At 40.7% G+C, this 15,349-nt stretch overlaps 1 protein-coding gene across 6 annotated transcripts in view; it reads left to right on the forward strand.

Moving 5' to 3' along the window:
- The window catches only part of DMD (dystrophin), a gene marked incomplete at its 3' end in the record, with an annotated part of 1,946,774 nt that overhangs the window by 1,605,091 nt on the left and 326,334 nt on the right, over nt 1-15,349 (forward strand). For all 6 annotated transcript variants that reach the window (XM_081125527.1, XM_081125528.1, XM_081125524.1 and 3 more), the window contains 2 exons: nt 498-670; nt 10,029-10,185. In XM_081125527.1, coding sequence (XP_080981653.1) covers nt 498-670; nt 10,029-10,185 — 330 coding nt within the window. The remainder of the gene's footprint in view (nt 1-497; nt 671-10,028; nt 10,186-15,349) is intronic.

Below are 15,349 nucleotides of genomic sequence, written 5' to 3' on the forward strand. Positions count from 1 at the left end.
TGTGATAGGATCCTGTTCGTGTGCTGGTGCCAAGGACCGAGGACAGTTTTCTCTATTTTTCTTTCCAAGCTTCTGTAGTCAGGGTCAACTCCACAGATGACCGTGTGCGTGGAAAATATCACTTGATCTGTAGTATAATGAAATGATTGGCGTTGGGATTTTATTTCATATCACTTCCATAAAACAATATGTTCCATTCATGATCTAGAAGATATAACTTAAGAAATCCACAGTTATAAGTCTATTGTTTCAATTCATAATGTCAAAGAATAAACTCATTATACGTAATAAGATGCCCATTTTCAATCTACGTAATAACGCGAAGAGATACACCAAGAAAAGTGAGTTGGAAGCGCGTCTTTTTGTTAGCTGGCCCAGTTGAAATGTTTTTTTTTGAACTAGTAGTTTCTTTTTTACAATTCTCCAAATTCACCTTTGTAGCTGGTCTCTTCTGTTGTTTCAATTCTGCCTGTGTTTTCCTCCCTGCTGTGCTGTAGGACCTCCAAGGAGAAATCGAAGCTCACACTGATATCTATCACAACCTGGATGAAAACGGCCAAAAGATCCTGAGGTCCCTGGAAGGTTCTGATGACGCAGTCCTCCTACAGAGACGTTTGGACAACATGAACTTCAAGTGGAGTGAGCTGCGGAAAAAGTCTCTCAACATTAGGTAGGAAAAGATCAGGGTCAAGAAAGCCAGAAATGAATTAAAATGGCACAATTTCCCTCATTTTTCTAGCACAAGTAGCTAATATCTCATGTGTTTATGTAAATCACCCAATTTCAGGATGATTCATTTTATTTTGAATAAATGAATCATTCATTTGCTTGGTATGGAGATGATACTTGAAGGTTCGGATTAAAGTGCTGATGTTTTATAACCACAGGAGAGATGCATATTAAGGCATGAGAGTGAATTTAAATAGTGGAATACAGCTATCCTAATTTCATAGAGTTCTTTCTTGGTTTATCACAGGGTTATGCAAAAAGTGATGAAATTACAGGTTTGTTTACATGGAATTATTTCTTTGGCATTATTCTAAATGCATAACAGAGGATTCTTTTTTACTTTTCAATTACTGTTTACATTTCATATTATACCGTATTAGTTTCAGATGTACAGCATAGTGGTTAGAAAATTATCCAACCCCATTTGTTAAAAACACAAAAATCTTCCCCACTGCACTACAGAGTCATCTTTACCACACTGGATTTTAATGGGCCTTTTTCTTTCAGATATTAATTTTCCTTACACCTTTGGGTCTATTTTCAGGTTACCTATTATATTCCATCGTTGCTAATTGGTGCTAGTTACTCTAGCTTTCTTAGTCTCAGTATCTGGTAAGGCAAGCAGCCTTACATAATTCCCCCAAATTGTCTGATCTTTTTACAGAGATGGAAATGCTCACCAGATATTCCCCGTGCTATCTTTCAGTTACCTGCCCCTTGTAGTCAGGCGGAGCCACAGGATTAGTCCTGTTAAACAGATTAGGAGCAGAAGTGTCACTTCGGGGCCAAAGCGTTATAGAGGAAATGTCAACTTTCTCACACTGTCTTCACCTAACAGAGGACACTCTTGAAATACCATAGCCCATTATAATTAACAGTTTAGGGGAGACTTCCCCACAGCTCCCGAAGCTACGGAGAGATGATAGCACCTTCCCATCAACTTCCCGTCCTTTGCCTCCTCTCAGATTTTGTCACCACCCGCCTGTAGACTAGGCCATTAGCTGTGCGCACCTATTTTCTTCTTGGCCCCTTCCCGTGTATGAGGCTCCCCTCGGGCAGCTGATGGCTGCATCTCAGAGTGTTGTAAGGAGGGCGGAGTGAAGCTCTTGCTATATCCATTTAACAATAATTCAGTGTTGGGGACAAAGGGCAGCGATAGTTAAGGAAAAGGCCCAGTGTCACCTAAGTGACAGGAAGCCCAGGGAGCGGGCATCAGGCGTCCTGCTTGCTAATTGGTTGCTTTTCCTAATTCCCGTCTTTTTATGAAGATATTGTGTGTTTTTTCCTGTGTCTAGAGGAGGGGGGGTAGTGGAGGAAGGCAGATGGGGACAAATGGACTTGATAATATTCATGAGGGACGCACAAAACAGTGGGAGCAGTTCCTACCTCTAGGCTGTGAGATTACAGAAGGGACATTTCTTTTCTTCTTTATAGTTCTAAATTGTCCAAACTTTTGACATACGGCATATTTACTACCATGATGAGAAAACCTATAACAGAAATGTATTCATTTGAAAGCACTCATAAAAAATCTGCACCTAATCTGAAATAATAGTAACAGGAACTACCGTATGGTACACCATGCAATGTCATGGACACTTTCAGCAGCCCTAAAAGACTGGTTTTATTATCACCCTCTCTTTGCATGTGAAGAAAGTCAGGCACAGAGAGGCTCAATAACTTGCCCAAAGTCACTTAGTAAGTGGCAGATCCAAGACCCAAACATAGGGAGTCTGGCTCCGGAGTGTGAGCTTTTACCCGCCAAGTTATAGAGTATAAAGAAGGAAGTTATGCTTTTTTGCAGGACAGGAAAACGAAGGTGCTATAACTGTTCTGAACATCACTCAGTGTCTTTTCTCTCCTTCATGTGAACTTGATGAAATAAAAGGGGAATTGAAAGCGGCAAACAGCATGTCAGCCAAAATATGGGCTCTTCATTCTTAGCAATTTCCCATATGCCGGCTACTGCAGTTTAATTCTTACTCTCATTAATCAAGTAGAAAACAGTTAGCTTAGCTTATATGAGGCACTGCAAATTCTAGAATTTAAATATTCAGATCAATGGTTCTGGCTTTTTAATACACCTCTCTAATAATACAGGATGTGTTATAAATGATCACTTTTAAACAGCAAAGAAATAATTCTTTAACATCAAAGCAATTCAGTTTATTTCCTGACACTCAGTTGAAATAAGGGCATCAGTCAATCCATACAGAATGACGGAGTGCATTTGAGAGAAGCACAGTAGGAGAAGTAATTTGGGTGATTATGAAATAGGGTAGATAACACTGGGAGAGTAGATGCAGAGCCATGAATGACACTTAGAAGCTTCCATCATGAACCTAGTCGGATTCTCCCTCGGCATTATTTTTCAGCGAAAAGTCACCACAGTTAAAAAATAGTTCCAGAGACCCCCTGAAAAAACAGCCCTGTGTTTGCCCAGGCTATAACATAGTATGCTAAAAATTTACAGTTGCTCCAGTGTTTTATGGGGAATTCTGAAGCCAGTTTTACATGTCAGTATAGAAAAACAGTGCTTGATTTCACAGGTGTTCATTTTCAATGAAAAAAATTAGAGTTTGAATCCAAATGATTCTGAAGTTTTCCTTTGAGTTCTATTGGCTCTTAAAGGGTCTCCTTATGCTTGCAGATCCAAGTCCATATTATGTCCTTTCCCCTCCATTTGTTTTGCTCCCACCCTATATCTTTTCTTTACCTGAGATCATGATCTTGTTTGAGTCTCCATCAAGTTATTCCATACTGGAAGATTTCGTCTCTGTTCCTTTCCATGTTGAGACCATCCATTCCACATTTGCAAAAATATTCTTCCTTGGGCACTGTTTCTTTTTTGTTTTTTAGTATATCTTCATTGATTTCAGAGAGAGGGAGGGAGAGGGGGAGAAACCATCAATGATGAGAGTCATTGATCGGCTGCCTCTCGCACGCCCCCTGCTGGGGATGGAGCCCATAACCGGGCATGTGCCCTGACTGGGAATTGAACCCCGATCTCCTGGATCCTAGGTCGATGCTCAACCTCTGAGCCTCACCCAGCTGGGCTGGACACCATTTCTATCACATTGTCCCTTTGGTCAAGAACTTCAGTCTTGTTGAGACCCATATTTTTGTTGTTCATTCATTTATCTGTTCATTCAACAAGCATCTACTGAGTGTCTACTGCATACTAGGCGTTCTTCTAGGCACTGAGGATACAACAGTGAACAAACAGACAAAGGGAAATCATTGCTCAGGAAGCTTATACTTACTCTCTAGAATCTAGCGGCCCTTCACTCTCTACCAGCTGTGCCTAACAAGACCCTGCCAACCCTTCCCTTTTCTGTCCTTCCCAGGCCTCCGAGTCCCTTCCTCTCCAAGCAGCAATCTCGTTCCTGCCCGACACGGATCCTCTGAGCCAAGCGGACTCTGCTCTCTTGCCCCCCTCCCGCTCTCCTGTAGGAACGTGTGCCTTTGCTGGTCCTCACACTTGGAATGCCATCTCTCCTCTCACCCCCCAAGCTTTGGCTCGCATAACATAACATTTTGCTCTCTGCCAGTTCCCTCAGCAGGCCTCCCCTGTAGCATTCTCATGCACCCTTGATGGCAAATCCCTTTAAGGGTTCATGAGTTGTCCCCCAGGCCTGTGCTTGCTGCCTCCGGCTGAACAGATGAAACAAAAAGCCCGAGCTCTCCGTGACTCAGTGGGGCAGAGCAGAAAGGGTTGGGACCAGCAGTTGGGCGCTCCAGCTTCTCTCCTGGCTCTGTCACTACCTCCCTAGCGCGTAATCTCGAGCACCTCGAGCACATCGCTTAACTGCTTCAGACTTTCATGTTCTCCCTCACTGAAATGAGGAGCTTTGACCAGACACATGGGCGGCACACCCAGCTTCCCTTGCCATTCTTCAGTTCGATTGCTTTTAATTCTGCAATCTCTCTTTACGAACGCAAGCTAATTATGGATCATTTCTCCCTTGGTGTTTTTTTTTTTTTTAATATTTCAGTGGAGCTGATTAAGTTCAAAGATATGATCTGAGGAAAAGTAAATAAGATGTCTTTGGGGAAAAAAGAATACTTTAATTGGAATCGTGTCGTACTATTTCATAATTTAGTTCAAGGACAGTGTATGCCCTCTCTTGCGCGTGTATTTTGTGCAAGAGTTATAATGGGAAGAATACTCAGTGATAGTTGAGTGCCATCAGACAAAAGGAAATGTTAACTGATTTAAGTGGGAGAGGAATGAAGTGAAAAATGTGTACTTGCATGTATACATACACGCACACGCACACACACACACATGCGTGCACACACAGTCATTGCTGCCCTTATCTAACACTAGTACTGAGATTAGTCCCAGAAAGCTTCTCATTCTAAAACATTCTATATCCACAAACTTTACATTTTAATTTGGAAAGTATTAATAATTTGAGAAGTGTTCAAGTGAATTTTTTACATAAGCAATATATATGAATATTTTCATTTAATCTGCCAACAGATTATGCTTTCCAGATTATTGTTTATACTATTAACTATGAGAATTGCATATGTTGTCAACCTAATTGCAGCAAAATTTACATTCTATGAGATGTTTATACTTGGGAGAAAATTTTATAAGTGTTATGTATAAATAATAACTTTTATGAAATTTTGAGCATTAATTTGAGAGGCTAGAACACCAGCATTATAGAGTCTAGAGCAGCAATAAATCTCCAAGAGACTGCTCGGTATTAGAAGTTAAAATAATTAGAAGTTTTTCTATAATGAGGAACAAAGAAAGAGCAAAAGGAGGCCGAGCCCTGCAACCTTTGAGCAAAAAATGCAACTTGGACATTGAGTGTCTCTGACCTCCTTTCTCTCATTCTCGGAATGTTAATTATGTTTGAAAGTTGGAGTTCGTGGCCCATCTGGAAAAGAAATGTTTACTTCTCGTTGAGCTTAATTTTCGCTCTTTATTTAAAGTCCCATAGCTCCCATTATATTTGTGTGGCTCCTTATTATTTCTGCATTCTTACCTTTTCTTTCTGTATGCTAAAGTGCTATCGTATTACACAAGGGTACCAAAGATATACAGGGATATAGCATTAGTTTTATAAAGGAAGTCAAAGTGAAAAATGAATTCAATATAACACATTTTGCTTTAAGAATACATGCCTTCCAAAGTTTTATTAAGGATTTCAAACTAGGCATCAACTAAATCACACTTGAAATGTCTGTGTCTAGAGAAATAGCAATCACTTTAGCAGCCCCTATAATTCTTAGAGTCCTGACACTGAAGAGTTCCTTAAAGACCAAGAAGTATATCCCAACACACCTAAAGGTTCTGCATTTTACCTAAACCTTACAAGTTGTAGAAATTATCTGCTTATTAAAGATCAGCACTTGCCTTGTTAAAAGCTAGTAGCCCCTAAGCTCTTGTCTTCACTGATAAAGATTAATAGAAAATGGATAGAAGCTAAGTGCCTCTTCAAACCTCCTCTGTTATTTTCTGTTGAGTACACAGGGGTGAGTGCATCTGCCAATTACTAGGAAGACTTTTACTCAGGGATCCAAAACATTTGGTTAAAAATCACTAAGGTTAAGGATTTCCTCATATAAGAAAAGTTTGTAATTTCTGTTTCCTGTGTCTTAATATGACAGCTTAAGTATGTGCTTCAGCAGCTGTCTTTATGCCTTTGCATCTCAGTTTCCACATTTGCAAAACAAGGTTGAACAACACTCTCTAAGGTTCCTTCCAGCCCTAACAGCCTATGATAAAAGGGGGCTGAGGGAAAGTCATTACAAATAGAAAAAACATTTTCAGGAAGAGACATTCTAAATACAAACATAGGTTAATTATTTAGAAATATTTGGTATACAATCTTGAAAATAGAAATAAGGCAGCCGTTTCCAAAATGCATTGGAAATGTGTCTTAGAAACACTTCATGAGCTTAGCATGACCAAAGAAAATGTTTTCTGAGCTCATAGTCTTTTGTTACATTTAGATTTCCTTCACCCGGCCAGCATGGCTCAGTGGTTGAGTGTCGACCCATGAACCAGGAAGTCACGGTTCGATTCCCAGTCAGGGCACAGGCCCGGGTCGCGGGCTCGATCCCCAGCAGGGGGCGTGCAGGAGGCAGCCGACCAGTGACTCATCATTGACGTTTCTATCTCTCTCTCTTCCTTCCTCTCTCTGAAATCAGTAAAAAAAAAAAACAAAAAACCACACACATATTAAAAAATAGATCTCCTTCAAAATCATGTCACTGACATACACCACCTTTGCCCTGTGGAGACCAAGTAATATTTAGGGCACATAGGAAATACTTTTAAAAATTCTTTCTCAAAGAATGTTCTTGGAGTTTAACTGCTGAGTTGTGATGGTTCTTATTAAAAGTACAAAAATCCTGAAGGTGGAACCTAAGAATCTGTAGTTTAAACTCTACAAGCTACTCAGATGTTTCTTATGGACACTGAAGATCGAGAACCGGGCCTGTAGATCGGCTATCTTTGTAAATGTTGTTTAAATCCGGAGCCATTACCTGACCGGCTTTCTCCTCTCCCACCCTCTGTCCTCTGTCCTCTGTCCTCTGTCCTCTGTCCTCTGTTCTCTGTCCTCTGCAAGGCTTTTGCTTAAGTTTTTGTCTCCATATCATCTCTTTCCTTCCGCTCTCATGCTTTAGCAAGGAAAACAACGAAACAGTGCGGTTAAGGTAATCAAACATTCTGAAATGTTTAGTAAATCTGTACTTTCTGAATGACTACGGAACCCTCACCCAGACACAGGAGAGGTTTTTGTCACTTGTGGTCCCAGGCCCTTCCTCTGTTCCTCTCTTAACTCTCCTGAGTGTCCTGTGTCCCTGGCTCCTGACAGCCTCCCAATCTCATGCCGTGGAGTTCCCTGTGAATCCTTTAGAGCTGAATTCCCTGGGCCTCTAAGCTATTATGTTTCTGTTTTCAGAGACATGAAGGATCTGTCTGACCCGCTCAGAATTAGTCAGCACCATCTAACCTAGAACCCGGGTTGTGCCACTGCCTTATGTGAGCGAAGCAGCAGCTGGAGGCCCCCCCCCCAGCAGCCTGCTCTTCTGCGTATTTACCCTCCGGACCCCTCCCACGGGGGTATTTTATTTCCTCTCCCAGATGGAGGGAGGCCAGGAATCAGGCATCTTTCTGTCTTCTGTTACCTTCCACTCTTCCTACTCCCAATGCGTTACTGGGACTTCGAGGCACTCAATAAATATTTATTTAATCAGTGGCCCTTCTCCCATTCGTTGCTTTTCCATGTCTGGACTATGCCTCACTCTACCTGTCTTTCCGAATGTCCTGCTTGACTGCTTCTTTCACCCTCAAGGGGACCAAGCTGCAAGTTCCAGGCACCCCAGGGAATCCCCGTAACCAGCAGTCATTACATGCCATTAAACAGCTAAAATCTTGCACAGGGAATTCTCACGTAGGCTTTTCATGGAAAAGTGGTAACTGAAAGAGGAGGGGACAGAAACATAAAAGATCTGACCTCCACACCCTGTGCAATCTGCACTGCTATATTTAACTCATGGTATTTGGGGTATTTCATGCTTTATTTATTAGATAATAAATGCCCTTAGAGTCTTGACCAATTTAATTTCTCTGATGGAAATACCTTCATTTTTTTCTGACTGTAATGTTTATATTGCTCAGAATAGAAAAAATTCTGACAGTTTTGCAGAAGTATGTAGATGAAGGGATAAATCACCTGTAAATCCACCTCCGAGGGTTAAACTCGTCATTTCAGAACTTTTTCACGCATAGTCAAGCATGTGCACAGAACCACAGACACACACAAACATTTCAGAAAATAGATTGTGCGCATTTTTGTCACCTGTTTTCTCACTTAGCAACTGAAAGGGTGACCTTTCCATATTCATAAATATTTGCCTAGATAATCACACTGAACACTGCATAGGATTCGTAGATTTGTATGAATTCACCATTATCTATGTAACCACTTCCCTAGTGTTGAATATTTAAGTTTTTCTACTTTGTGTCCATCGTAAGTGATGCTATAAATAACATTTTCTACCTGCATCTTTGTGGCTTTCCCAGTGACTTTCTTAAGTATAAGTTCCTCAAATTTAAGCTTGTGGGTCGTTGTATTTGCACATTTTAAAGACTTTCCTGTGTCATCCAATTATGCTTCAGAGAGTTTGGAACAATTTCATTTCAGTACATAGGTGCCATGTGGGGACTGAGGCGAGCAGGAGAATTGTATTTGAAATGTCAGGCGGGGTTACCAGATGGCAAAGGGAAATGTTGTTCTACCTCGTTGCTTTACATTTCAATCTTCGCAGCATTAGAGACTCTATTATGTTTATGTTATTGGCAGCATTAATTTTTATGAATTAATTAATAATTGCTGATAACATGAGTAATGCAGCATGATTCTTGATTTACCTGAGGATAGAGCCTTGCCAATATTACATGCTTCTGCTTTGTTTTCTAGATTATGATTTATTTTATTAATTTGGCTTCCCATTCTCAAGTGAAATATGCATTTCCTAGCACAGATCATTCATTTGTGTCTTCTTAAATGGCTTCTGTGGATTACCATGTTCTAAATACAGTCGATGGGAAAGAACCCAGTCTCTTGCCTCAATTATTCACGTTTGGGGGAGGCTTGCAGACAAATGTCTGATTTTTCTTTTCCACGTGAGTTGTTGTCTCAGTACATTTTACACAAAGGAAACAAAGCAGAAAAAATGTTGGAACTTGGTAAAAACAAATCCCAGGTGCACACGAATAAAGAAGGGTAGAGGAAAGGGAGAAGCATATGGAAAAAGGAGCCGAAAGGAACAGATGCCAGATGGAAGGAGTCGATGGAAGAGGCTGTCTAGGGTGCAGAAATGGAAAAGTCACAATGTGGGGAGAGACCTTTCCATTTCTCAAAGCAGAAAGAATTCCAGTGCTAACATGAGTCACAAGAAAACCGAGTGGTTTATATTAGTCACTGGGCCCAATTTTTTTTTTTCTACCAGAAACATGACGAACCATTGACTGCAGTGCTATGGGAAAAGTTATCCATTTCAGTGTGTATTTCATGCCAAAAATCTCAGCATTCTGTATGTGGAAATAAACATATGCCTGAACACTGCCTTTCCTCAAAATTGCCATCAAAATACCCCCATTTGATGGCTCTCAAAAGCAGGTAGCCACATTCCCACTGGGGACTGCTATGTAGCTGACAGTGCGTTTATCCACTATGGAGCTGGCCAGTGTGCCTCACTTCATGGAATTGTTAGAACCGTCCATTCTCCTAGACCTGCTGCTACAATTTGCTCCTGTTTTTCTCCAGGTCGCACTTGGAAGCCAGCTCTGACCAGTGGAAGCGTCTGCACCTTTCTCTTCAAGAACTTCTGGTGTGGCTGCAACTGAAAGATGATGAGTTAAGCCGGCAGGCGCCCACTGGGGGAGACTTCCCAACAGTTCAGAAGCAGAGTGATGTCCACAGGGTAAGACATTTTCAAGCCTAGTTTCTTGCACACAGCAAGCGATTATTTTAAAAATAGTCCTGATTAAAATTAAGTTGAATAGAAATCTTTTTTTTTTTACTCCTCCAGACCAAGGGTCAATTATAAATAATCCAAGCCATTATATTTTAAATGTCAAAAGTGTCTGCATTCATGATATCCTTTCAGAAACTGTTTGTCTCTTTTGGTTGTTTTTCAAAACGTTTTACTGTGGAAAATATTAAAAATATACAAAAGCCGACAGAATCCTATAATAATACCCATCAAGACTTCAGCAATTATCAATTCATGACCACTTCTTCTGTGCCTCTACCTGGCCTTCCATTATTTTCAAAGAAATCTCAGGCAAAGATCATGTAATTCATAAGTATTTGATAAAGTATCTCTAAAATATAAGGATTTACTCTTTAAATGTAACCGCAGTGCTATTATAATACTTTTAAAATAGCAATGATTTTATCATAACAAATATCCAGGCAGTATTCAAATTTCCATTTCTCACATACATGTCTTAAATGTTTTTAACAGGTTTTTTGTTTTGGTTTTTTTGGGGGGGGGGGAGTTAAATAAGAATTGAAGTAAGGCCCACACACTCCATTTGGTTAATGTGTCTCTTCAATCCCCCTTTTTCCCTCCACTTTTTATTTTGAAATAATTACAGATTCACAGTAAGTTACAAAAATAGTAGGAAGAGTTTCCCTGCACATTTCACCCAGTTTCCTCTAATGGTCACATCTTAGTTAACTATAGAAAAATAATTACTGTCATTTCAGCGTGTAATCGATAGAAAAATTTACAGTTACAGCACAACTCGGTTCGGAGGAGCCGCATTTCAGGCGCTCGGCGGCCAGATGTGGCTAATTGGGGGCCACCGTACTGGAAAGTGCAGTTCTACAGGCTGGGCATTTGGGGGGTTGGCTGTTTTGTAGGGGGCAGCGTGTTGCTCCATTATTAGGGGTGCATAATGTCTCCTTTGCTCTGTATGGAGTGTGACTGGGGCAGCTGTTAAGGATCAGTGGCTAGGAGTTGCAATGTCACAGTTGCCTCTTTCTATCATTTCGTCTTCATTTATTGGTTGGCGTGCTTCTATGCAAAACGAAGGGGGGCTCGCTCACCCACTCTTTGGGCACCCAGCACACTGCTCAGGTGGGATGGGCACCCTAAATGTTTCCACTGTACCCATCTTCAGGATAGCAGGTTGTTCGCTGGCGTCGTCCAGCAGTGATCAACTTTCTCCCGTCCCCTTTCCGTTCTCTCTCTGCCTTCCCCACGGGCCTCCGAGTGGGGGAGACGCGGGTTTCAGCCTGCTCCCCTCCGCATCTTAATAACTAGCAAAACGCCTGGCATCTAGGAGGTGCTGGCCAGTGCTTCGAGACGAGCACAAGGGACATATGAGCCGAAGTAAAAAACAAACCGCGAAAATTGCCATCGAACAGGAGACGCTTGATAAGGTGCTGCTGCTTCTGTATGCTCAGCACTTCGAGGAAAGAGCTCTCTGGAGACACAGCCAAGGTGGCACATTGAAGAAAGGGCAAGGGTTTCTGTTATTCCAGAGGAAAAAAATAAAGAAGGTTACAAAAACGGATAAGCCGATGAAGTCTCCCAAATAATTGCCAAGGAAACTACCAGCTCCTCTTCTGACCATTCCCCTTCATGTAATTCAGAAGATTAAATTAGCTCTTGTGGTAGGGTGGAATATAATAGTGATTTTTTTTTTTTTAATGTTCTAACTTTGAATAAATAGTCAAAACACCCTGGTGTGTATGTAGGAGAGCATTTATTGAGAAGGGTGGGCATTTTAAATAGAATGCATTATGTGATGTAGTGAAAGGAGACAGAATTTCTACAAAAGGGGTAATTTTATTCTAGTTCCAGAAACCAAAGAAGATGAATCATTGGGCAAGGGCACTAGAAGTCAGGAGATGGAGATTCTAGTCATATTGTCCCATAAATTAGCTTCTGATTGCTGCTTTGTTCTTCAGCTGCGAGATGAGGAATTTGGTCCAAATAATTTCCATAGGCCCTTCTAGCCAGCATGTTGTTATAAATACTTGCTCACTGTCGCTAGTTATTGGCTCTGGTTGCTCGCTAACGGTGGTAAAATATTAGTATTTGTCATTCTCGACCCTCTCACTCAGGAATCTCATGGCCAGTAACATGCTTTTGGGTAACATGCCCCAGATTGAAGTGAATGAATCTCTATTTGGCTAGTGTGCTTGCTTAGATACCCCACCTATTAACTTTCTTTGACTTATCAGGACTTCCAGCCCATTGATAGATCTGTTCCATCCATTCGTTTTTCTGCTCTTCTGTCTTCATCTCCCTCCAAGTCCAACTCAGATTCAATCATCAAACATTTTAATAATTTTTTCCCAAGATCCTAAAAGTCTTTGCCCCATTATCTTTCATTTGCCTCACTCTACAAAACCCTAAAGCTTGGAGAATCTAACGAAATACTTTCTCCTATCCAAACAACAGAGCAGTAGGTATAGTACCTTTTCAGGATGACTAGCTTCTAACTCATCACTGCGTCTGTTTTCCTCCAAAATATTTCTTGACTCTGTTTACTGCAGTCATCGCTAGAGTTACAAGACACCATTTCTCCTAGGCTTTCTGCATCTACTCTTGCCAGCCTACATTTCAGCCAGTAAGGTAATCTGTGTAAAAACATGAATTGAACTATGCCGGCCTCATCTTAACACTCTTCAGTGGCTTCTCAGTGCCCTTAGGAAAAGACCAAAGTCCTCAGCAAGGACCCCAAAGCCCTACCTGGCAGGTCTGGCCCCGACCTTCTCTGTTCATACAGCACTTTCCTTGGCTCCCTGGACACTAGCCATACTCCTGCTTTTGGTATTGCCAGGTCTCTGTGTTCCTCTCCTGTGTGACTCTGAACATGCTGACCCTCTGCCTGGAACCCTTTCTTACCCGCACCTACCTGCTCATAATGCCCCGGCTGAGGCCTAGTAATCCTTTACATCTTGGCTCAGACATCAAACAAGCTTTCGCCCACATTTGGCCAGATCTCCCTTTATAAGCTCTCATGACACCATTAACTTCTCCTTCTATAACTAAACGTTCTTTGTCATCATGGCTATCTGTGACTGTTGAATTAATGTCAACCATCTTCACAAAATCACGTGCTCCAAGAAGCTTTCTTTGAAGCAGAGGGCTGACGTTTTTATATCCAGCATCTTATAAAGTGTCTAGTACGTGGTGAACACTGAATAGATAAGGGACATTTGAGTTAAGGAAAGAAGGTAATCCTTTCGTGGTGTGTAGAGCTACGTTGTTGCCCACTGTTTTTACTTGTGGTCTGGCCCAGTATTTTCACCAGCTTTTTTTCATACCCTTAAGAAAAATACTTGTCACAAAACACTCTCCTCCCTCAAAGAACGTCATCACTCCTAATTGATGATGAGAGGACAATTGAGCACCCTGTTTACCCAAGAGTTTTGCCATATTGCTCAGTGGCCCTTGTCCTTGTAGTGGAATGGCTGTATTTAGTAGCGCCCTTGTTGCCTGTGGACAAAAGGAACAAAGGAAAAGCCTTGAAACCAGGCCTCTCTATCGGATCTTCTGAATTCACTCAGCAAGGCAGAAAGGAAACACAATCAGCAGAAAACTGTCAAGATCTTGTCTTCGATGGGTTTTGTAGTTTTAGACTTTCGTTTTACTTTGCCGTGTTTCCAAGATTATAAATTACCTTGTTCTTTGTGGGTTCCTTGATTCAAATGCTGTTTGTATAGAATGTTTGGTATTTCGATGGGTTCCTTGTTATCGGAAACGTGTTCCCCTTGCATTTGGTGTGTCGCTTTTTTTAATCGCCTGCTTACTATTTATCGGAAATTATTAAATGCCTTCGGTTGTTGCTTTTTATGGGAATACAAGTCCCATTAAAATGTCAGAAGTTGAAAGTATAATCAAATATTTTTTTCACTTTTCTATAAATCAGGATGTTATAAATCAGGTAACTTATATTTTCTTTGTATATCATTGCAGATTCATGATAAAATTTTATAGCAAAATATACCATGTCTTGTACTCTATACTGAAAGTGAAAACACAGAGTCCATCTCAATTACCGTGCTGGAGGGGTATATGGCTTTCCTGCAGGTAAAATTCCAAGACAGTTCACACAGGGAGTTGGGGACTACAGTCTCATTCCCGAAAGCAATTTTGACACTCAGGGGAGTGGATCTAGGTTCCTCAAACCAGCTGGGCAGCATATCAACTGCAACCGGAATGGCTCTCAAGACTAATTAATAAAACAATGCTCCATATGCAGTGAAGTGTTATAAATAATTAAAGCTCAAATGTGCCTTAGCAAATATAAACTGACCAATTTTTATATCTTTTGAATACATTATCCTGACTTTTCCAGTTCCTCATTACTTGCCTCACTAGACTGACTCGTTTTCAATTAGTGTGTATTATTCTGGTCCAGATATATTTTTTTTAAACTGACTTCCTTTGTTTTACTTGAGCAGTCACTAAAGTGATATTTATTACTTGTCTACTTCTGTGATTAACCTAGAGAGAGTTTTGAAAGAGCAAATCATAGTGAGGAATTTCTAAGGAGAACTTCAATAAACCATGAGCTTATTTAATTCCCTTCATCCTACCCCAAATCCAAATGGAGATTAGGTCTTAGTTATAAGAACACTGTAGATAATAACTTTTTGTTTGCGTTCTTACTAATGAAATTGTTTGTCATTAGGTTTTCATCTTTCAATTTAAAAATCTCTAATTCCTTCCCTAGAGACCATTAAGGACACCTTCGAAGCTTCCTGAGATTTTCTGGTTAAGATTTAGGTGGAAGTAATCGATACATACATTATTAAAACAGTGGACAGAAAGCCATTATGGCATGCACGCTGTTGACAAATGAAAAGGTTCGAATAAAGTAGTTTTGCTTGTTCATTTGTCAGGTCATATATTACGCATGTTCGATTTCCTCAGAAGTCACCACAAAGCGAGGGAGAGGTTCAGAAATTCAATCAAACTCTTCTGCAATCACGTTGTAGATTATACATTTATTTAAGCTAATTCTGTTATCAATGCTGCCCTCCTTCCTTTGGGTAATTTTCATATGTGCGTTAGCTCGATGAATTTTGTCTCCACGGAAAAAGGAAATGTCTTTGGGTGC

Source organism: Miniopterus schreibersii (assembly GCF_964146895.1).
Source record: "Miniopterus schreibersii genome assembly, chromosome: X".
Taxonomy (NCBI): domain Eukaryota; kingdom Metazoa; phylum Chordata; class Mammalia; order Chiroptera; family Miniopteridae; genus Miniopterus; species Miniopterus schreibersii.